Source organism: Paroedura picta, unplaced genomic scaffold, assembly GCF_049243985.1.
Source record: "Paroedura picta isolate Pp20150507F unplaced genomic scaffold, Ppicta_v3.0 Ppicta_v3_sca21, whole genome shotgun sequence".
NCBI lineage: Eukaryota > Metazoa > Chordata > Lepidosauria > Squamata > Gekkonidae > Paroedura > Paroedura picta.
This window is the reverse complement of record NW_027518618.1, coordinates 988,252-1,010,495: the sequence shown is the minus strand read 5'-3', so window position 1 is coordinate 1,010,495 and position 22,244 is coordinate 988,252. Positions and strand designations below refer to the sequence as shown.

The following is a 22,244-nucleotide window of genomic DNA, read 5'->3' as shown; positions in this document are numbered from 1 at the left end:
TCCTGTCTCACACAATGGCAAACCTGTTCCTCTGGAGAGCCAACAATAGGGCATAGAGACTGAGGCCCTCATAAGAACATCAGAAGAGCTCTGCTGGGTCAGACCAGTGGTCCATCTACTCTAGCATCCTGTCTCACACAGGAGCCAGCCAATTCCTCTAGAGGTCTTATAAAGCAGGGATCCCCAACCCCCAGGCCGGGGACTGGTACCGGTCCGTCGATCAGTCGGTACCAGGCCGCGGCTCCTCCTCGTCCTCCTCCCTGGCTGCTGCCTTGGAGGCTGCCCTGCCACTCTGCTGCTGGCTTACATTTGGTGCTCTCCAGCGGCCGCCATGACTACTCCTCGGCATGGCACTGCTCAGCTGCTGCTGGCAGCACCCCCCAGTGGGTGGCGGGAAGTCAGGGGTGCCAGCGAGAAAGCAAGTGGAGCAGGGGCTCAGGGGGTGGTGGTGACGTCCCTTGGCAAAAGACTACCCCCCCCCCCCCCGGGTTTCAGTAAAATTGTCAAGTTTATCCCCGATGATAAAAAGGTTGGGGACCACTGTTATAAAGCATTGAGGCCTAGGTCTTCCCCTGATGTTGCCTTCTGACACTGGGATTCAGATGTTTACTGCTGTGAAACATGGAGAGTCCCTTAATTCACCATAGCTAGCATCCACTGGTAGACCTCTCCTCCAAGAATCCATCCATCCATCCATCCCCTTTCTAGAGTCATCTTGGCCTGCGGCCATCAACATCCACAGATAGTGAATTCCACATCTTAATCCCTCTGTGCAAAGAAGTATTTCCTCTTACCCGTCCTGAACCTACAGCCCATCAGTTTAATTGGATTCCCTTGAGTTCTAGTATTTTGGGAGAGGAAGAAAAAAGTAATGTAAACAGACTCTCCAGTTCATAACCACCCACTCAGTGCTTGCTTCTAGAAAGAAATCTGGATGGGCTTTAGATAAGTTATTTGAAACTGGATAATTGTTCTCTGCATGCTCAGGTCAAGATATAGAATTGCTCCCTATAGCTTCTGCTGTAAAATTGGTCAGAAAAGAATTAACAACTTTTTTTCTTTTTTCTTTTTTGTGCTCTCCATTAACAGACTGGCACTTGGGTAGCAGCCAAGAGGAGATCAAGGACAGAAGTGTGTTTTCTGCTTGTGTGGCACAAGCGGCGTATGATGAGCTGCGCCACTACAGCGAGGGACCTGTGCATTCGCTGATAGGGTATGAGCAGAAGGCAGATGGATGGAGTATCGGGAGTATATAAAAAAAGGAGTTTTGTGAGTTTAAAGAAAGCCTGCTGGGTTTAAACAGGGGTAACAGTTTGACTGAGAAAGGGCTCAATGGCCAGAAGCACTGGGGATGCCCTATGATGCTCTTCTGAAGGAATGGAGGTACAGGCAGAGGTCTTTAACACCCTGTACAGCATGGGACTGCCATTCCTTAAGGCCTGTCTCCTCCCGTATAAACCTGCTTGAAGACACTCTGGCCTTGCTTTAGTTGTCCCCACCATCTGAAGCCAGATGGATGGCAACCCAAGAAAAGCACTTCAGTCGTGTCACCAAACTTTTGAAACTCACTCCCCATTCATCTGCCTGCCTGTATCTGTATCTTTCGCCAGCAGATGATAACTTCTGTTTCATCTGGCATGCCCCCAATAATGCTTACTGGCCCTCCTAGTATTTATTTAGAAGAAGAAGAAGAAGAGTTGGTTCTTATATGCCGCTTTTCCCTACCCAAAGGAGGCTCAAAGCGCAGGGGGGCGGGCAGCTTCCAATCGCCTTCCCTTCCTCTCCCCACAACAGACACCCTGTGGGGTGGGTGAGGCCGAGAGAGCCCTGATATTCCTGCTCGGTCAGAACAGTTTTATCAGTGCCGTGGCGAGCCCAAGTCCACCCAGCTGGTTGCATGTGGGGGAGCGCAGAATCGAACCAGGCATGCCAGATTAGAAGTCTGCACTCCTAACCACTACACCAAACTGGCTTTATTTGCTTTAATGGAATTATCTCATACTTTTAAATTTAGTGCAAATGTTTTAATGCTTTCCTTATGTTCACTGCCTGGGGGCAGGTGGCAGAAAAATATTTTTGATAATGTCAACTCCTCGCTGTGAACAGCACCAGAGGCACTGGCAGGAACTGAACGTTATTATGGACCTCAGTTGCCTGTGGTTTGGTCTAGATGAGGGTGGCAGTTGTGAATCCTTCTGCTTCTGCCTCATGCCCATGCTAAGCTGCTTAATAGGGTAGAAGGGGTAATGGTGGTCAGATAAAAAACTAGGATAGGTGGGGTTGATCCCCAGGGCTTCCAGTTTCCTATAAATAAGCAGCAGTGAACTTGCCCAACACAGGGACATAATGAAGAGTGCCCATACATGACTCCAAATGCCCCACTGGTTGATCAGGTGCCATACTTCTTATTGCTGATGCCTTAAACTTTTGAAATAATACTGAATTAGGGGGGGGTGGCTGTGGCTCAGTGATAGAGCATCTGTTTGGCATGTATAAGGTCCCAGGTTCAATCCCCTGGCATCTGTTAAAAAGGACCAGGCAGCAGGTGATGTGAAAGACCTTTCTTTGCAGGAGAACTTGGTGAACTGCTGCCAGTCTGAGCAGACAATACTGGCTTAGATGGACTCAGTCTATGGTAACTTCATGTGTATTTCTGTTCTTAGAGGGGCTCAGTGGTAGAGCATCTTTTTTGCATGCAGAAGGTCTCAGCCTGATTCCCTAGCACCACCAGTCTAAAGGATCAGGTTGTAGCTGATGTGAAAGACCTTTGCCTGAGATCCTGGAGAGTTATGGGGATGTGGTTCAGTGGTAGAGCCTCTGCTTGGCATGCAGAAGGTCCCAGGTTCAATCCCCGCCATCTCATGTTAAAAAGGCCCAGGCAGAAGGGGATGTGTAAGACCTTTCTCTGCCTGACAACCTGGAGAACTGCTGCCAGTCTGAGCAGGCAATGCTGACTTAGATAGACGGGTGGGCTCAGTCTACAGTAGCTTCATGTGTATTCAAGTTTGGAGATGGTATGTGCCTCACTGGTTGAGCATCTATTTGGCAGGTTGAAAGTTTTAGGTTCATCAATCCCAGGCATCTCCAGTTAAAAGGACAGTAGGTGATGGGAAAGACATCACCTGAGGCCCTAGAAAGCCACTGGCAGTCTGAGTAGAGTAGACGGTGCTAGCTATGATGGACCCCAGTTCTGATTCAGTACAAGGCAGCCTCATGTATGTTTACAAGAATCATCATCATTTTGAATAAAAGTGAAACAAATGAATGAAGGTCCGGCTTGGTGAATGAAGCAGCTGTGCTCTCAGGCAGGAGCTGGTGTATTATTATTCCTCTTGCGAGGAAGAGGAGGAAGAAGGATCAAGAACCAGTCCCTGGCTCTCCACTCAGTCTCCTGAGGGCGTCTCCCAAGGTAAGTCACAAGCATGATTAAGAAAAAACATTGCTGGTGGGTTAGAAGGAGGCTGAAGGGATGGCCAGAGGCTTCGCTGAGATGTCCTGGCCCTGTGGGATAAGGAGCTGCTCCTTCAGCTGCCTTACCAAAAAGAGAAAGAAAAATATCTTTGTAACCCATCCTTTTTTTCAAACCAGGGAATGTGCTGCTCTGTTCTCCCAGGATTGGGGCCCAAAGCAACACTTGCTCAGATTTGGGGCTGAGCCCCTCGCTTTTCTCCTCGCCAGCTCGGCTGCTCCCCACATACGTCTTGCAAGGGGTTCAGGAGGAACTTTCTCCAGGTAACGTGTTAGACAGGAAGGGCTTTTTTTTGTTTCCTAGGGGTTTACTTGGCGGTGGCTTACCTCTCTGTTCCTACAAGGAGGGGAAAGCCAGGGGTGTTTTGTGCAAAAGTGCATTTGTGCTCTGATTCCCCCCATCTCCTATGCATGGGGTCATTCCCAGAATTAGTTGGTAGGCCTCATGAAAGGCAGACAGACATTTGAAGTGAATGGTCAAGGCCATTCCGCACAGCATTAATGTTTGCTGAAGTCTTACCATTGTGTAACGCTATTTTTTTTTACGTTACACATGATGTCGTACAGAATCTGCAACACTCCCGCAAAAATTGCTTCGTTGTAGCGATTTTTGGGGAAATCCACAAAAGTGGATTCCCCCTAAAAAAAACACTAGACTCTTGAGAACAACCTGCAACACATCTGAAAAAGACATGTGTGTTCTCAATGTAGTGGTAGCAAGCATGTCCCTCCCTAAGCTCTCGCACCTGAGCTTCCAGCGTAACGATCGCCATTTCCCCCCCTTAAACCGGCAAAAGCAACGAATAAGCGATGCTTCTTTGGCTGAATGAAATCCCTCCACAAGCAATTGTCTGTAAAGTTTCCAAGCACAATACAGCCCCCTGTTCGACACTGCCTGTAATTTCAGCCAGAAATTGCACAGGGGGACTTTTTTTTTAAACTTTAAGAGTGTGTAAATGATTAAGCACCAGCTCCCATGCCAGCGAAAAAGGTCTTTTTGATACATCGAATGAAAGAATATGCGTTGTTACAGGTGTTTTCAGGTTTTTAAAAAACAGTTTTTAAAGGGAAGCAGGAACCCAACAGTTAATTGGCTGTTCTGTTTGATTGACGGCCAGGGGCGGGAGGAAGCGCGGAAAAATATTGCCTCCTTTGTTGCAATTTCAGCGAGACCGGAATCTAGGTCAACTGCAGTATGCATGTGTGACTTGCACAAAAGTAAATGTGGCATTTGTGAAGGTTGAGGAGTAGCCAGTCTAACAGCGAAGCATAAAACTGGGTGGGCTGGGTAATTAAGCAGTTTTTCTATCTTTTTTTGTCTGGCTGAGGTCCAAGACAACGAATATCCTACTTTAAATCTCAAAAGCAGCACATCTAAAAAAACTGAATTTTTTATTTTCCTGCAGTGTTGTTTGAAGATGTGCATCTGTCTCCCCAGATCCTTTCAGGAGCACTGCTGAGAAAAGTAAGTACTATAAGAATCAGAATAATAAATCTGTCTAGTCCAGCCTCCCTTCTCACACAGTGGCCAGCTAGTTCCTCTGGAGGGCCAGCAACAGGGCAGGGAAGCCAAGGCCTTCCCCTGAGGTTGCTTCCTGGCACTGGGATTCAGAGGTTGACTGCTTATGAATGTGGAGGTTCCATTTGGTCACTGTGGTTAGTAGCCTATGTTCCATGAATCTGATCCCTTTTAAAGCCATCTATGCCTGTGGCCACCTCATGAGAAGGAAGGACTCCCTGGAGAAGAGTCTAATGCTTTTTCACAGTCAGAGTAGTTCAGCAGTGGAATAGGCTGCCTAAGGAGGTGGTGAGCTCCCCCTCACTGGCAGTCTTCAAGCAAAGGTTGGATACACACTTTTCTTGGATGCTTTAGGATACTTAGGGCTGATCCTGCGTAGAGCAAGGGGTTGGACTAGATGGCCTGTATGGCCCCTTCCAGCTCTATGATTCTATGGGAGCGATCGAGGGCAAAAGAAGAAGGGGACGACAGAGAATGAGGTGGCTGGATGGAGTTACTGAAGCAGTCGGTGCAAACTTAAATGGACTCCGGGGAATGGTAGAGGACAGGAAGGCCTGGAGGATAATTGTCCATGGGGTCGCGATGGGTCGGACATGACTTCGCACCTAACAACATGCCTGTGATCGGCAATATATCCTCCGGCAACAAATTCCACATTGTAATCACTTGTTGTGTAAAGACGTATTTCCTTTTGTCCATCCCGAATCTATTTCTTATCAGTTTCACTGGATGCCCTCGAGTTCTGGTCTTTTGGGAGAGGAAAAGGCCTCTTTGCCCACTCTTTCCACCCCAGGCATAATTTTATAAATCTCTATTAAGTCCCTCCTTAGTCTCGTTTCCAAGTCCCAAACTCTTAATATCCAACCCTCTAAACATCTTGGTGGTTGTACTCCTCTGTACCTTTCCAGTTCTGCCATGTCCTTTTGGAGATATGGTGACCAGAACTGTACACAGTATTCCAAATGAGGCCACACCATAGATCCATACAAGGGCATTATTATATTGACCGTTTTATTCTCAATCCCTTAATAATCCCCAACATAGTATTTGCTGCTGAGAAAAGTAAGCTTTTTGCTGCTCAACATCCACTTAATGTTCCTCTTAGATAAGGTCGCCTCAACAGCAGGGGTTATTATTTAACAGGTCAGCACCATTTCATAACCATCCTGATGTTTGTTCACCCTAGAGAATCTGTATTCCAGGCACATCCACAGCTTCCTGCCTGCGGTGTGCTGTGGCCTGATTCCTACGTGCACGTTCATGATTATAGAATGAAATGAGTGTATGCTTGTGTGAATTGAACTGTTCCAGATAAATAACCATGGGGGGGGGGACTCAGTAGTGGAGGCAGCTCATTCCTTCCACTGGGAATCATATTGAGTAATCATTATTAGGGACTGTGGTCTATCAAAATTTGAGTCCAGTGGTACCTTCAAGACCAACAAGTTTAATTCTAGGTCATGTGCATGCACATCTGCATAGGCAACTTTTGGAGAAACAAGCATCCTGATGCTCGTGGTTCATACTATACCTGTCTTTTTGGTGCCTGCTGGTTGAGGATGAAAGCTGTTCTAATAATATTGTGCTGAATGGTGCTCCCTCTCACTTCCTCAGTCAAGGGCTAAACCAGCATGGCACTCTCTTCACTGCTAATAGCAGCGGAATGTTGTGAAAGGCAGGTACATTTCTGGCAGAAAATTGAAAAGCAGTTTCCCTTTCTGCATTCTGTGCACCACTTCCTTCTTCTGCTCACCAGAGACTCCCTGATCTTTCCTTTATCTCTTCTAGTCGGCTTTCACATTGGACCACTGCTACCTTTCCTACAGCGAAAAGGGTAAAAGTGATTCCAGCCCTGTGTCATCTGCCAATGAGACATCATCTTCCTGGAACAAACAGTTCCTTCAGGAGGTGGGAAGGAAATGGGGGTGGGCTTGGGTGTTTTATTTGTACTCAGTAAGGTCTGGAACTGGATGGTCTGACTGAAAGATCCATTTTGTTCTTCCATTGCATTTGGGTTCACCACAGACCACAAGGGGGTGTTGAAAATATGTCAAATCTTTGTGTATCCTCTTAAATAGGAAAGTTGATTGTTATGATTGTTTTGAACTTTGAAAGTTTTATTTAAAGGCCAACAGAGTCAGTTAGACCATTATAAGAATAATAAAACGTTGTACATCCAAAGTAAATTGCCATACAGGACCTGATTATAGGGGTGGATGGCTCTTTATCAGCGTAGCAGCTGCATTATGTTGATGCAGCCAATAAGACAAGGATGTGTTAACCATTAAACATTTGAAATAATTCATACCCATAGAATGGTTTGAATGAAAAGAAAAATTGCATAAGAAAAGTTATCAAGGGCTTGTGAGGTCCCATGGGAATCATCTGCGGCCCTTCCCTATGGAAACACCTCCATAGAGAGACATCTCGTCGGGAGATTCATGGGCAGTAAATAATCTGGCCACTGTGACTTAAGTTCTGCTGAACTGACTATTTATGCTTTTATATTGTAAATGTTATTATTGTTATGTTGGCTTTTAATAATTGTTAAATTGAATGTATGTAAACCGCCCTGAGCCATTATGTATAGAAATTTAAATAATTACAAAAGTAATAACAGCAACACCAGGCATAACTGCAAACTCCAGTATTGAACAAGGTAGTTGTAAAGCTGAGGAGGATTACAGTTCAATGCCTTATTTTTACATTAAATAGGAGCCATTGTCTCATTGGTTTTAAATCTGGACCTAACTGCAGGACTGTGTGAGCGTGAACCTCTGATGTCAGATTTAGGAGTGCTTATCAGGGGTGGTCAAGCTGTGGCCCTCCAGATGTCCATGGACTACAATTCCCATGAGCCCCTGCCAGCATTCGCATTCATGGGAATCGTAGTCCATGGACATCTGGAGGGCTGCAGTTTGACTACCCTGAGATGATCGGAAAAAAGGTACCAGATGTTTTGCTTGTTTCTTAGTGCCCTGAGCCACTTGATCATACCTCTGTTTTGTCCTGCCAGGAGGCTGCCCACACCAGGCCCGAATGCGTGGTGTCCTCTAGTGACGAGAACAGCGACAGCACCTGGACGCCTTGCAAGAGAGCCAAGCCATCGCAGGGGTCACGCCAGAAGAAAAAGAAAGTGGGAAGGAGGCAGAAGCACCGCCCTGTAGTCTGTGACAAACGCATCAACTCATCTCCCCTGCAGCTCAAGAAGAAATGTGTCAACGGCTTTATCATGTTCTGCCGCCTGAACCGCAAGCACTATATCCGGTGGGGGTCTGAGGATCATGTCAGTGGGGTTTTACATTAACAGACCATAAATGGTGTGAAAGCTTTACCTTTTTATGAACAGCGAAGAAATCTAATAAAATGAAAAGGCGGCAACAAGGGGGACCTATAAGGGGGAGAGGACTTTCATACATACAAACTACCATATTCCTAGTAGAAATCTATTTCTCCCAGTCAATTTTACCTCTGGTAGGGAAGAGCAACAAACATCCATATGGTACCAGAGCCAGCATGGTGTAGTTCCTTCCCCCGTTCCTTCCCCTGTTCATCAGGCATCTTCTCTGTTGCGTCCAATAGTTGAAATTGATTTTTCACCTCCACTGCAAATGTGAGTGGAATTTTATTTACATCGAACTTCCTTAACCCTGATGTTCCCTTGATGTTGCGGAGTTTTGTTTTGATTTTGGCCAGTAACAGTTCATGATCTGAACTGCATTCAGCACCTGGATATATTTTGACAAGGGTAGGACTATCTTGACGCCGGAAGATGAGCCCCTCAGGTCGGAAGGTGTCCAATGTGCTACTGGGGATGAGCAGACGGCTAGTACGAGTAGCGCCAGAATGAATGAAGCGACTGGGCCAAAGCCGAAAGGACGCTCAGTTGTGGAAGTAACTGGTGGCGAAAAGACAGTCCGATGCTGTAAAGATTTTTATTCCATAGGAACCTGGAACGTCAGAACCATGAATCAAGGTAAGCTGGACGTGGTCAAACAAGAAATGACAAGACTGAACATCGACATTTTAGGAATCAGTGAACTAAAATGGACAGGAATGGGTGAATTTAATTCAGATGACCATCAGGTATACTACTGTGGACAAGAATCTCGCAGAAGAAATGGAGTAGCCTTCATAATCAATAAGAGAGTAGGAAAAGCAGTCTTGGGATACAATCCCCAAAATGACAGAATGATCTCAGTTCGAATCCAAGGCAAACCTTTCAACATCACAGTGATCCAGGTCTACGCCCCAACCACTGCTGCTGAAGAGGATGAAGTTGATCAGTTCTATGAAGCCCTACAACACCTTCTAGAAGCAACGCCAAAAAATGATGTGCTTATCATCATGGGGGATTGGAATGCTAAAGTAGGAAGCCAAAAGATAACCGGGATAACAGGCAAGTTTGGCCTTGGAGTACAAAATGAAGCAGGGCACAGGCTGGTAGAATTTTGTCAAGAGAATACAATGGTCATAGCAAACACTCTTTTCCAACAACCCAAGAGACGACTCTACACATGGACATCACCAGACGGTCAACACAGAAATCAGATTGACTATGTGCTCTGCAGCCAAAGATGGAAAAGTTCTATCCAGTCAATAAAAACAAGACCAGGAGCTGATTGTGGCTCAGATCATGAGCTTCTTGTTGCAAAATTTAGGCTTAAATTGAAGAAAGTAGGGAAAAGCACTAGGCCACTCAGGTATGAACTAAATCATATCCCCGACGAATACACAGTAGAGGTGACAAATAGATTTAAGGAATTAGATCTGATAGACAGAGTGCCTGAAGAACTATGGACGGAGGTTCGCAACATTGTACAAGAGGTAGCAACTAAAACCATCCCAAAGAAAAAGAAATGCAAGAAATCAAAATGGCTGTCTGAGGAAGCTTTACAAATAGCTAAGGAGAGAAGGGAAGTGAAAGGCAAGGGAGAAAGAGAAAGATACACCCAATTGAATGCAGAATTCCAGAGAAAAGCTAGAAGAGATAAGAATGCCTTCTTAAATGAACAGTGCAAACAAATAGAAGAAAACAATAGAATGGGGAGGACCAGAGATCTTTTCAAGAAAATTGGAGATATGAAGAGAACGTTTCATGCAAAGTTGGGTATGATAAGGGACCAAAATGGTAGGGACCTCACAGAAGCAGAAGACATTAAACAAAGGTGGCAAAATTATACAGAACAACTATACAAGAGCGAGCTTAACATACCTGATGACCACAGTGGGGTAGTTACTGACCTGGAGCCAGACATCCTGGAATGTGAAGTCAAATGGGCCTTAGGAAGTCTGAGCAACAATAAAGCTAGTGGTGGTGACAGCATTCCAGTTGAACTATTCAAAATCTTAAAGGACGATGCAGTAAAAGTGCTACACTCAATATGCCAGCAAATTTGGAAAACTCAACAATGGCCACAGGATTGGAAAAGGTCAGTTTACATTCCAATCCCAAAGAAGGGCAATGCCAAAGAATGTTCAAACTACCGCACCATTGCACTAATTTCTCATGCTAGCAAAGTTATGCTCAAAATCCTACAAGCTAGGCTCCAGCAATATGTGGACCGAGAACTTCCAGAAGTACAGGCAGGATTTCGAAGAGGCAGAGGAACTAGAGATCAAATTGCCAACATACGCTGGATCATGGAGAAAGCTAGGGAGTACCAGAAGAACGTCTACTTCTGCTTCATTGACTATGCTAAAGCCTTTGATTGTGTGGAGCACAACAAATTGTGGCAAGTTCTTAAAGAGATGGGAATACCAGAGCATCTTATTTGTCTCTTGAGAAATTTATATGCAGGTCAAGAAGCAACAGTGAGAACTGAACATGGAATCACTGACTGGTTCAAAATTGAGAAAGGAGTTCGGCAAGGCTGTATACTGTCGCCTTGCCTATTTAACTTGTATGCAGAGAACATCATGAGAAATGCGGGATTAGAGGAGTCACAAATTGGGATCAAGATTGCAGGGAGAAATATCAACAACCTCAGATATGCAGATGATACCACTCTAATGGCAGAAAGTGAAGAGGAACTAAAGAGCCTGTTGATGCGGGTGAAGGAGGAGAGTGCAAAAGTTGGCTTGAAACTCAACATCAAGAAAACAAAGATCATGGCATCCGGCCCGCTCAATTCCTGGCAAATAGATGGGGAAGAAATGGAGATAGTGACAGATTTTATTTTCCTGGGCTCCAAGATCACTGCAGATGGGGACTGCAGCAAAGAAATTAAAAGACGCTTGCTCCTGGGGAGGAAAGCTATGGCAAATCTAGACAGCATCCTAAAAAGCAGAGACATCACCCTGCCAACAAAAGTGCGTTTAGTCAAGGCTATGGTCTTCCCAGTTGCAATGTATGGCTGCGAAAGTTGGACCATAAGGAAGGCCGAGCGTGAAAGAATTGAGGCTTTTGAACTCTGGTGCTGGAGAAGACTCTTGCGAGTCCCTTGGACTGCAAGGCGAACAAACCGGTCAGTCCTAGAGGAGATCAACCCTGACTGCTCTTTAGAAGGCCAGATCCTGAAGATGAAACTCAAATACTTTGGCCACCTCATGAGAAGGAAGGACTCCCTGGAGAAGAGCCTAATGCTGGGAGCGATCGAGGGCAAAAGAAGAAGGGGACGACAGAGAATGAGGTGGCTGGATGGAGTCACTGAAGCAGTCGGTGCAAACTTAAATGGACTCCGGGGAATGGTAGAGGACAGGAAGGCCTGGAGGATCATTGTCCATGGGGTCGCGATGGGTCGGACACGACTTCGCACATAACAACAACAACAAGGACTATCTTTGACTGCATAAGTTATAGTCGATTTGGTTTCAATGTAGTCCGTTTGGTGATGTCTGAGGCCCATTCCGCACCAGGATCAATGTGGCAAATTGATTACGGAAAGGAAAAATGGAATTTAAAATAGTGGAATTTGGCGTAACGCATACCTGCCTTTGGAGTGGAATCCAGTTGCGTTTCAATCGTTTCCCACAGGTTTCCAGTCTCGCCAAAAATCGCTAGAAAGGAAGTGATTTTTTCCTTGCTTTGTCCCGCCCCTGGCAGTCAATCAAACGAGCAGCCAATGGGCGGTTGTTACCATGTTCCGGAAAAGCCTCTTCCCCTTTAAAAACAGTTTTTTTTAAAAAAAAAGAAAAACACACGTTGCAACGAATATGCCTTGATTCCTTGCTTCCTCCTAACGTAGAGACCCATCTAGCTGGCAGCTGGCGTGTGAGCTGCTGTTTCATCGTTGCCACGCTCCCCCAAGTGAACCCTCCCCCCCCCTGTGCACGGGCGCGATTTTCGGCCGAAAATAAAGGGAACTTGCAAACAGGGCTGTGTTGTGCTTGGTGACTTGAGGGGAGCTTTGAAGCAGCTCTGTGGAGGGACTGCAGCCGGAGAAGCCTCGCTGGGTGAATGAAGGCTCGCCGGCTCGTTGCTCTCCACTCGCTCCGAGAAAATACACTTTTTGGGATTTCCCTGGAAGTGCTACAATGAAGCGCTTTTAGCGGGACTGTTTCAGGAGTGTGGCATATTGTGTACGACGTCGTGCATAACTGCATATTAGTAGCGATTACAATTTGTCACACTCCTGCTACATTAAACTTGTGCGGAATGGACCCAAGTGTATAGGCGACGTTGTTGCTTTCTCAACCAAGTGGTCATGATGTGAAACCAATTTTCATGGCAGAATTGTGCCAGACGACCACCTGCATCATTCCTTTCTCCAGGTCCGAAGTTGCCAGTGATGTCTCTCTCTGCTTGTGTGCCAACTTTTGCATTAAAGTCACCCATTATGTAAATGACCTCCTTCTTGCGTACTTGTTGTATAGGTCAGGTCTACTGGGAGCTAATGTCAGGGGAACTGACTTCTTCAGGAAAATACACAAGGTTTGGGATGTATGTGAAATAACTCAGTGCCGTGCCCCCCATAAAGATCATCACAGCCACCATGTCCTGTGACTGCTTTTTCAGGTTGGAAAACACATCAGGAAATCTCTTTGTACACAGGACCTGCATGTGTGTTTTTCAGCAACCATGGAAGTTGATATATTTTTTAAATTCTTCTTCTATGAAAGATGAGATGCTTTTGATGTTTATCAAATGACCTGCAGCCAGGGAGCAGGAAAACAGAGCCTTCTGAGCCGTGCCTGGAGACTTTTGGTCCGATGCTTAGGCAAACCTAGGCCTCAGATAAGCGCAACCGGATGCTTCCCTATCGTTTTCATGATTTAGAAAAATTATGGCTGTTTCTAAGACTAGGTATCTTCTTTGCATGCCCTGATAACAGGATCTTGGCAAAAACATCCTTGTATCTGTGGGCTCAGAGGGTGGGTTTAGGATTTCTTTCAGGAGGCATTCTTAACATTGGTCTCCGAACAGAGCTAAAGGCTACCATGGCAACCTTGATCTTTTGGCTTCATGGCACTGAGGGGACACAAGGACACTGCTGATGCCTCATGAGTTGAGTGACCAATTTTTTTTCTTTCTTCTTCTTTTCTTCTGGCAGTGCTTGCCCGGGCATGGCTTCCACAGCTGCTACAAGAGAGCTGGCCCAGCTGTGGCGTATGATGACAAAGCAGGAGCGGAAGCCATATTGGTAGGTCCAGCACAGGTCAAAGCATGATGTTAGCATCAGACTAGCCCTTGGCATGTCATCCACTAGGCCAGTGACTGGGCCAGCCCTAACCTGTAAATCCCCAGGGTATGGAATACGATTTGTAGGAACTGAGGCTTCCGATACCCTTCTGGTTTTCCAAGATCCTGATAATCACAGGATATTCTCCTCCCCCCTCCCCTCTGTTCCCTCACACCGATGCCACTGCCCTGGTGGCTGGAGAAGTTCCAGTAAAAATTTCTTACCTCAACACATATAAGCCTCTAACAAGCCTCCCTCTGCCACTTATTTACCCCCCTCTATTTTAAAAAAATTATTAATTAATTAATGCATACTTCTGATTTTTATCCCACCTAAAGGCAGGCTTATGGCGGCTTCCAGAAAGCCAGCTTGGGATTAAGAGTGGCGGCCTCTAATCTGGCATGATGGGTTTTATTCCTTGTTCCTCTACATACAGCCAGCTTGGGTGACCATGGGCTCGTCACAGTCCTGATAATTCTGTTCTTACAGAGCAGTCCTGTCAGAGCTCTCTCAGCCCCACCTACCTCACAGGGTCTCTGTTGTGGGGAGAGGAAGGGAAGGCTGCTTTGAGGCTCCTTTGGGCAGTGAAAAGCAGGGTATAAAAAACAACTCTCCTTCCTCTTCTTAAGAACCATACTTAACATAAGTACCACAAATAACAAAAGCATTAAAACCCCACTCACACCCAACCTACCCAGTATGGAGAATGTCTAAAATAAGTCCAATGGGGGAGTGAGATGTACCTTAAAAGCCTAGTTCAGTGATAACTAGATTGGAACAGATTTAAAGGGAATGGCACATATGCAGGGAACTATTAAATTAGAGGAAAGTTCAAAGACTAAAAGCCTGGAGTGCTGGTATGAAGGATTACAAAGTCTCTACACTAATGCGCAGAGTATGGGAAATAAGCAGGATGAACTAGAAGTCCTAATAAACGAAGGGGACTATGATTCAATAGGCATTACAGAAACCTGGTGGGATAACTCTCACAACTGGAATAATAGGGCTGAGGGGTACAACTTATTTAAAAGGGACAGACAAATAAAGAAGGGGGGAGGAGTAGCATTATATGTTAAGAATGGATATACTTGTGAGGAAATACATGTGTCTGAGCAGGAGAGTTCAGTTGACAGCCTTTGGGTAAAAATAAAAGGAGTAGGAAATAATAGTGGTATTCTGGTGGGGGTCTGCTAATACAGTGGTCCCCAACCCGCGGGCCGCGGCCCAGTGTCGGGCTGCGAAGGCCTTGGCGCGGGCCGCGGCTCCTTCTTTCCTCCCCCCCCCCCGAAGCGAGAAGCTCGCCAGGCTGCGAGCAAATCGGCCGCTAAAGCGGCCCGGCAAGCTTCTCACTTTGGGAGGGGAGGGAAGAGAAGCTTGCCGAGCCGCAAGCTAATCGGCCGCTTTAGCGGCTTTAGCAGCCAATTTGCTCGCGGCCTGGAGGGGCTGGGAGGGGAAGCCACAGCCGCCGGCATGGCGCGTGCGCGGGCCCCCAGGCCGCCCTCTCCGCCCACTACTCCGCAGCGGTCCGCGGCAAGCAGAAGCTTGCGGACCGCTGTGCTAATAGACCACCAGGCCACGCAGATGACTTGGCTGAGATGCTTCTAGACCAGATTACAAAGCTCTGATTGACAGGACCTAGTGGCCAGGGGAGATTTCAATGACCCAGATTTGGAAGACCAGCTCTGCTACAAATAAAAAGTCCAATAATTTCTTGGTCTTGCTGACAACTTCATTTTCCAGAAAGTGGAAGGGGCTACCAGGTGGTCTGCTGTTTTAGACTTCATTCTCATAATTGGGAAGAGCTGGTTGACGAGGTAAAAGTTCTCGGTGTGCTTGGTAGTCGTGAGCATGTGATTTTGGACTTTATGATCTTGGTTAAGAGAAAAGCTGTACATGGTCACACCTACAGGCTGGACTTAAGGAGAGCAAATTTTAACAAACTTAAGGTTATGTTGGGTAGAATCCCGTGGTCAGAAAAAAGGAGATGGATGTCCAAGACAGCTGGGAGTTTCTCAGAAGTGAAATACCGAAGGCACAATTGCAGACTCCCCCTTGAGGAGGAAAACTGTGAGGAACCTAAGGAAACCAGGGTGGCTCCAGAAAGGGAACTGAAGGCCTGTTGGCCACCTTTGGAGGTGACGTTTGATGCCTTCAGATGGCTCTCTTTATCTGAAGTGGACAAGCTGCTGGGGTCGGTGAGGGCTCCACTTGTCCCCTTGACCCTTGCCTGTCTTGGCTCCTCAAAGGGGGTGGTCAATGGATTGGAGGTCAGCTCAGGGATATTATTAATCTCTCCATGTCTACCGGGGGGGGTTTCCCTGAGTTGCTAAAGGGGGCTGTGGTTCGTCTTCTCCTTTAAAATCCATCGCTGGACCCGCAAGACCCTGCAGGCTACCACCTGGTCTCACATCTTGCATTTCTGGGCAAGGTAGTTGAAAGGGCTGCAGCAGACCAGCTCCCGGTATTCTTGGAGGGAACTTCAACCCTCAATCCATACCAGTCTTGCTTCTGTCCTGGCCACAGGGTGGAGATGGTACTGGTCACCCTGATGAATGATCTCCAGCGCCAGCTGGATAGGAGCAGCTTGGCCATTCTCGTTATGTTAGATCTGTCAGCTGCCCTTGATGTGGTCAGCCACGAGCTATTGGCTCACCTCGCCAGGACAGGGATGTAGGATACAGCCCTTTGTTGGCTACGCTCCTTTCTCCACAAACTAACTCAGATTCATATTCAGCTGGTGCTGAGGCAGCTGCATTGTTTGCTGATTGCAGCCCAGAATACATTCAAGGTTCTGTTTTTTACCTTTAAGGCCCTTCGTGGCCTGGGACCCATATATTCGAGGGACCGGCTGTTGCAATATGCCACCTGCAGAGCTTTATGCTCTGTGGGTACCAACTTGTTGGTTGTGCCTGTCCCCCAGGAAATTCACCCTGCCTCGACCAGGCCCAGGGCTTTCTCAGTCCTGGCCCCTACCTGGTGGAATGAGCTCCCAGAAGAGCTGCAGGCCCGGCAAGAATTATGATCGTTTTGCAGGGCCTGCAAGGCGGAAGTCTTCCACCATGTCTGTGGTTGAGGCTGGATTATGGAAGATGGCTTGCCACGAGTGGCAGAATATAAATTTAAATAATACATATAAATATAAATTATAAATTAAAAATAGCTTTCAAAATAATTGAGTAATAAAAAAGTCTAGGAAATGTCAGGAGGACCTTATAACCAAGGAGAAATATAAACAAATGCATGTATAGGTGCCATGTAGGGAGAGCATTAGAAAAGTTAAAGCTCAGTATGAGCTAGGCTAGCAAGAAACACTAAAAAAAGTTCTTTAAATTGAAAGAAAGAAAAAGAATAGGGACATGGTAGGACCATTGCGGGGACAAGAAAATGACTTTGTAACAGGTGATGAAGAAAGGGCTGAACTGCTCAATTCCTACTTCTCTTGCAAGGGGAATTGTGCTCAACGTGGCAAAATCATTTCACAGGATGAGGGATGGGAGTTGTGGTCCAGGATCACTAACCATAAACATCTAGTTTCTTCAAATGAAACCAAAACCTCTGAGCCAGATGAATTGCATCCAAGGGTACTAAAAGATCTTGGAGATGTAGTTTCTGGGCCGCTGTCCATTATTTTTGACAATTAATGGAGAACAGGTGAAGCGCCAGAAGATTGGAGGCAGGCAAATTTTGTCCCCATCTTCAAGGAGGAAGATGCAGATCCGGGAAACTTCCGACCCATCAGCTTGACGTCTATAGCTGGCAAAATTTTAGAACAAATAATCAAACGGTCGGTCCTTGAGCAGCTAGAGTGGATGGATGTAATTACTAAGGGTCAGCATGGCTTTCTCAAGAACAAATCATGTCAGACTAATCTTATCTCTTTTTTCGAGAAAGTTACTACCTTGCTAAACTGGGAGGGCTAGCAAACACACTGAAAAACAGAATCAGAGTACAAGATCTTAACAGGCTAGAAAACTGGGCTAAAATGAATTTCAATAGTAATAAATTTAAAGTTCTTCATTTTGGTAGGAAAAATCATATGCATCACTATAGGATGGGTGAGACATGTCTTGGCAGTAATTCATGTGAAAAGAATCTGGGGGTCTTAGTAGACCGGACACTGAACATGAGTCAGCAGTGGGACTTGGTAGCTAAAAAGGCAAATGGGATTTTTGGCTGTATTAAAAGAAGTATAGTGTCCAGATCACGGGAGGTGATGTTACCACTTTACTCCTCTCTGATGTTACCACTTTACTCCTCACTTGGAGTCCTGTGTTCAGTTTTGGGCACCACAACTGAAGAAATATGTAGAGAAACTGGAGCGTGTCCAGAAGAGGGCTACAAAAATGGTGAGGGGTTTGGAGGCCAAGTCGTACGAGGAAAGGTTGGGGGAGCTTGGTCTGTTTAGCCTGGAGAGAAGATGACTAAGAGGTGATATGATAACCATCTTCAAGTACTTGAAGGGCTGTCATAGAGTTGGTTTCTATTGCCCCAGAGGGTTGGACCAGAACCAATGGGTTGAAATTAAGTCAAAAGAAATTTCGGCTAAACCTCCAGAAGAAGTTCCTGACAGAGTGGTTCCTCAGTGGAACAGGCTTCCTCGGGAGTTGGTGGGTTCTCCTTCTTTGGAAGTTTTAAAGCAGAGGCTAAATAGTCATCTGACAGAAATGATGATTTTGTGAACTTAGGGAGGTTGTGAGTGAGGGGCAGGAAGGGGTGTGCCAGTGTTTGTCTCTTGTGGCCCTTTCCTTTCATTCCCAGGGAATTGCTAATTGCCACTGTGGGATGGTAGGTGAACTTCCTCCAGGCCAGGCTGGATTCTGGAAATTCTTGGTGGGAGGGATCACTTGGGCATGAAATTGGGGTCACTGTGGGCAGGCAGGTTGTTGTGAGTTCCTCCATTGTTCGGGAGGTTGGACTAGATGACCCTGGAGGTACCTTCCAATTCTAGGATTCGAGGAGAAACATCTAGAATAGTTAATTGAGAGGTCAGAGAGTCAGGAGGAAATGAAAGTCTATCCCGGCAAGGTCCCTCTTCCCTCTAATACCCTACACAAGAGGATAGTTTTGCAGGCCCTGCAGATCTGCAAATGAGACCAGTGTACAGTATAATAAACAGTGGCTGTGTAGGTACAACTGCTGGATTTAAGTCCAGTGGCACCTTAGAGACCAGCAACATTGTCAGGGTATAAGCTTTCCATAGTCAAAACGTCCTTTGTCAGATACAAGTCAGAATGGTGATCCCTGATATCTCTCCAGGCTAAACACCAAGCAGGGGAGGAGCTCAGGATGCAGAGATACAGTGAAGCAATGCAGAGTCCTGGAAGATTGCTTACCTAATAGTAGCAGTCCTCAAACAGAGAAGCTTTAAGGGGAGACTGCAATTTAATATTGCTACACTTGAGTCTGTTCACAAACTCAGAACAGTGGAACTATTGAGGCTAATTAGGGACATAGATTTTTTATCTCGTGGCAGATGCTGATTTTCTATCTCCAGGTATTTCCCTCCTGCTCAAATCAAGCTGATGACAATGTGCATTGTACCTTTACATGAGATATAAGGAATTAAGGATCTTAATTCCAACTTGTATCTGATGAAGAGAGCTTTGACTCTAAATGCTTATTCCCTGCCGCTGCCCCTGCCCCTCCCCAAATCTTGTTGGTCTGTAAGGTGCGTATGGATTCAAATCTAATTGCTCTGCTGCAGACCAGAGCTGCCCTCTGAAATGAAGCATGACTGGTTGTCGGTCATTTGTCATTTTGTAAGCAAGGAATGGCTGTGGCTGAATGACAGCACACCTACTTTAGACCACATTTTGGCATCACCAGTAGATGCTGGTGGAAAACCTTTGTTTTTCCAGGATACTGGGCTGTCAGTCAGAGCTTCCCAGGCTTTCTCAATCAGGGTTTCATGATATCCTGGGGTTTCTTGATGGCCCTCAAAGGGTTTCCTGAATCATTGGGAATTAATTAATTTTTAATATTTTAAAAGAATTGTTAACCATTTATTGGGTGATATGATCACCCTTCCCAAAATGGCCAGTGATGGGCCTGGAGAGGTTGGGAAGGGGAGGGGCCCTGGGTGGGCATATACACAGCTATGGGTGGGCCCCAGGTGGGCCTGTACCCAGCCTTATTCTGCACAATCACCCCACTTCTGGAGGTTCTCAAAGCCTGAAGAATGTTTCTCAAAGGCAAAAAAGTTGAGGAAGGCTGTAATACTAGGCTAAGCAGACTAATGGTTTAACTCCGGACAAGACACTTTTGTATGTTCATGTTTTTTTATGGGAAGCTGTTAAACTTAACACGTGATCTTCCCTGCTAGCGGAATCCCCTAGTCTTCGGTATAAGTGGTTTCATCACCGAACCCTGACCCTGAAGGAACAGAACAAAGTTTGGGCACAGGGGCATCTTTATAAGACCAATAAAATGTGCATGCACACAAAAGCTTTCAGCTTGAATAAATCTTTGTTGCTCTCAAAGGGGTCACTGCACTCAGACTTGTTCCCATGATCCTTGTTTGTCACTTAATCATTTCAACTCCGGAAGGGTAGGCTGAATTGTAAATCTTGCAGGTTCGCTATTAAAGGTTTGCGCTCATGTCTTCAGGGAACAAGCACCGATAACCTTTTCCACATATGTTTTGTCTTTTTTCCCCCTTTTCAGCATGAAAGCCCGGAGATTCAGCCGCCTGAACAATCGCATCGTGAGGGACGACTTCTCCAGCGAGGAAGAGGAGGAAGACCTGGAGCCACCTAAACCTTTTCATCTGCTGCTGGCTGAGAAATCTCTCTCCAGCAGCCAGAACTTTGGGGACCTCTCTTTGCTTGAGCTCATTCCCTGACGCATCCCACCGTTAACGGTAATGGCACCATCCGCCAGAAAGATGGCTCCTCACTCCTCTCTGTCGGTGATCATTTCTGAGTTCCCTCTTGATGGGTGGCCAGCTTTAACATTCGCCTTGACACTTTGCAGCAGTGCACCAGGTGAGCGGGACCCCCACTCCCAAGGCTGGGGCATTGTTCAGTGTTGTGCATGTGGTGTGTGGGCCACATTTCCTTTAATGTCACCAGTAACACATGGATCCTTCCCCATTCACTGCTCCTGTTTGCTGATTGCAGTTCCCTTCCCCTGCTAATGTGTCATGAGCTGCTCTGTCTCATGTTCATCAAAAACTGTGTTCCTTTTGAACGAGGAAAATCACAGCTGCCTTCCAGGTAACCGCTTTATTTCTTTGCTGCTTCTGTGACCCAAAAGCAGGCCTCTGGTGTTGTTTTTCTCAAGCTGGAAGGAAGTTCTAGGATCTGGCCACTGCGAATGTAGTGGGCTGTATGAGAGCATGCAAGCTAGGGTGTTTGTGTGGGATTGGCTTGGTGCTGCTCTGCGTGAAATAATGGGGGAACTGTATCTAGTGGAGGAGGAAAACTGGATGTCTGTTTTTAAAAATATTCCAGAATCTATTTATTGGCCAGGCTTTTAGCTCTCCTTCCCTAGTTCAGGGAGTAGTTTTTAAAAATCATACACAGCCCTGTTGGCTTTGTTATTGACCTCTTTCCCCATGGATAAATTTGCTGTGGTTTGAAATGTAGTTTCTGAAGTCCAGGTGGGCTCGCTGTATGGCAAAATTGTCTCTTTGTTCGGTAGCAGGTTACTTCTGGTGTTTTCTCTGCTTTTGCCTGGGGCGAATTGGTAAGGAGGAGGTTTTCTCCAGATAGTTTTGCATCTCTGCTGCCCATGATACATGAACCTGTCTAGAAAGGTTGATTTGGCCAACGGGTCCAAGTGGAGTCAGGTGGCAGAACCAGGCTTTGAGGATTCACTTGACTGGGCTTGACAACAGCGAACAATTCACACTAGGGTAGACTGTGAGGGCTGTACCAGTGAAAGGTCTTGACCAGGGGCTTTCTGTATGACTTTTGACTGAGGAAGGAACTCTCAATCAACCATTCGTATCCTCCTCTCTTAAATTATCCCTCAACCGTGTTCATAATCAGCAGGCATTTGAAATTCTGTTAAAAGACTTGATGGGGGATCCTTCCCAATCTGTTGTTTTTATGTATTTATATATTTATTAGCAGTTTTATTCCTTGTCTCTATTTATTTTTAGAATAAAATCTAGCTTTAAAAGTGACTTAACAGCCTTGTTGCATCTGTGTCTCTTTCACCACTGGTACTTTCAAGATCTGTTCTAACGCTCTCCAAACATGAGGCGGGGTTCCCTAGGGAGGTGCGTAGTGTTGCTAGGGGAGGCTTGTGCTCCGCCCATAATTTACCTTGATTAGGCCAGAATCAGAAGTGTCAACCCCTGTATTAATTACTTGTTGGTGCCAGAAAGCGACCATCTGTCTTTTTTCCAAGTCAATGAATTTAGTCAACTCAAACCACATTGTAGTCTTTTGTAATAAACAATTCCATCCACTTGACTTTCTCCACTGCTTCCAACTAAACTGAGCTCCCCCTTTGTTTTTAAGTTTATGGGGTCTTGGCCAATTATTTCTTAAAGCAGCAGCATATGCAGAGCTGCTTGGAACATTCTGTTTTCATTTGTTTAAACTATTTCTGCTTTGGTTTCTGCCCCGCGTTTGTCGTCAAAAGTAGTGTATACTTTAAAACAGCATAGAACACACAAATGATTAAGG

The 22,244-nt window shown here is 46.0% G+C and overlaps 1 protein-coding gene across 6 annotated transcripts in view; it reads left to right on the top strand.

The window, feature by feature from the left end:
- The window catches only part of MEIOSIN (meiosis initiator), a 30,838-nt gene extending 9,149 nt beyond the window's left edge, over positions 1–21,689 (top strand). For 5 of the 6 annotated variants that reach the window (XM_077318528.1, XM_077318525.1, XM_077318523.1 and 2 more), the window contains exons 7-14: positions 1,090–1,213; positions 3,306–3,409; positions 3,589–3,732; positions 4,875–4,933; positions 6,776–6,895; positions 8,004–8,254; positions 13,480–13,569; positions 20,272–21,689. In XM_077318528.1, coding sequence (XP_077174643.1) covers positions 1,090–1,213; positions 3,306–3,409; positions 3,589–3,732; positions 4,875–4,933; positions 6,776–6,895; positions 8,004–8,254; positions 13,480–13,569; positions 20,272–20,449 — 1,070 coding nt within the window. In that variant the 3' untranslated portion in view covers positions 20,450–21,689. The remainder of the gene's footprint in view (positions 1–1,089; positions 1,214–3,305; positions 3,410–3,588; positions 3,733–4,874; positions 4,934–6,775; positions 6,896–8,003; positions 8,255–13,479; positions 13,570–20,271) is intronic. The other variant, XM_077318529.1, reaches the window with a different exon arrangement.
- Positions 21,690–22,244: the final 555 nt, after the last annotated feature.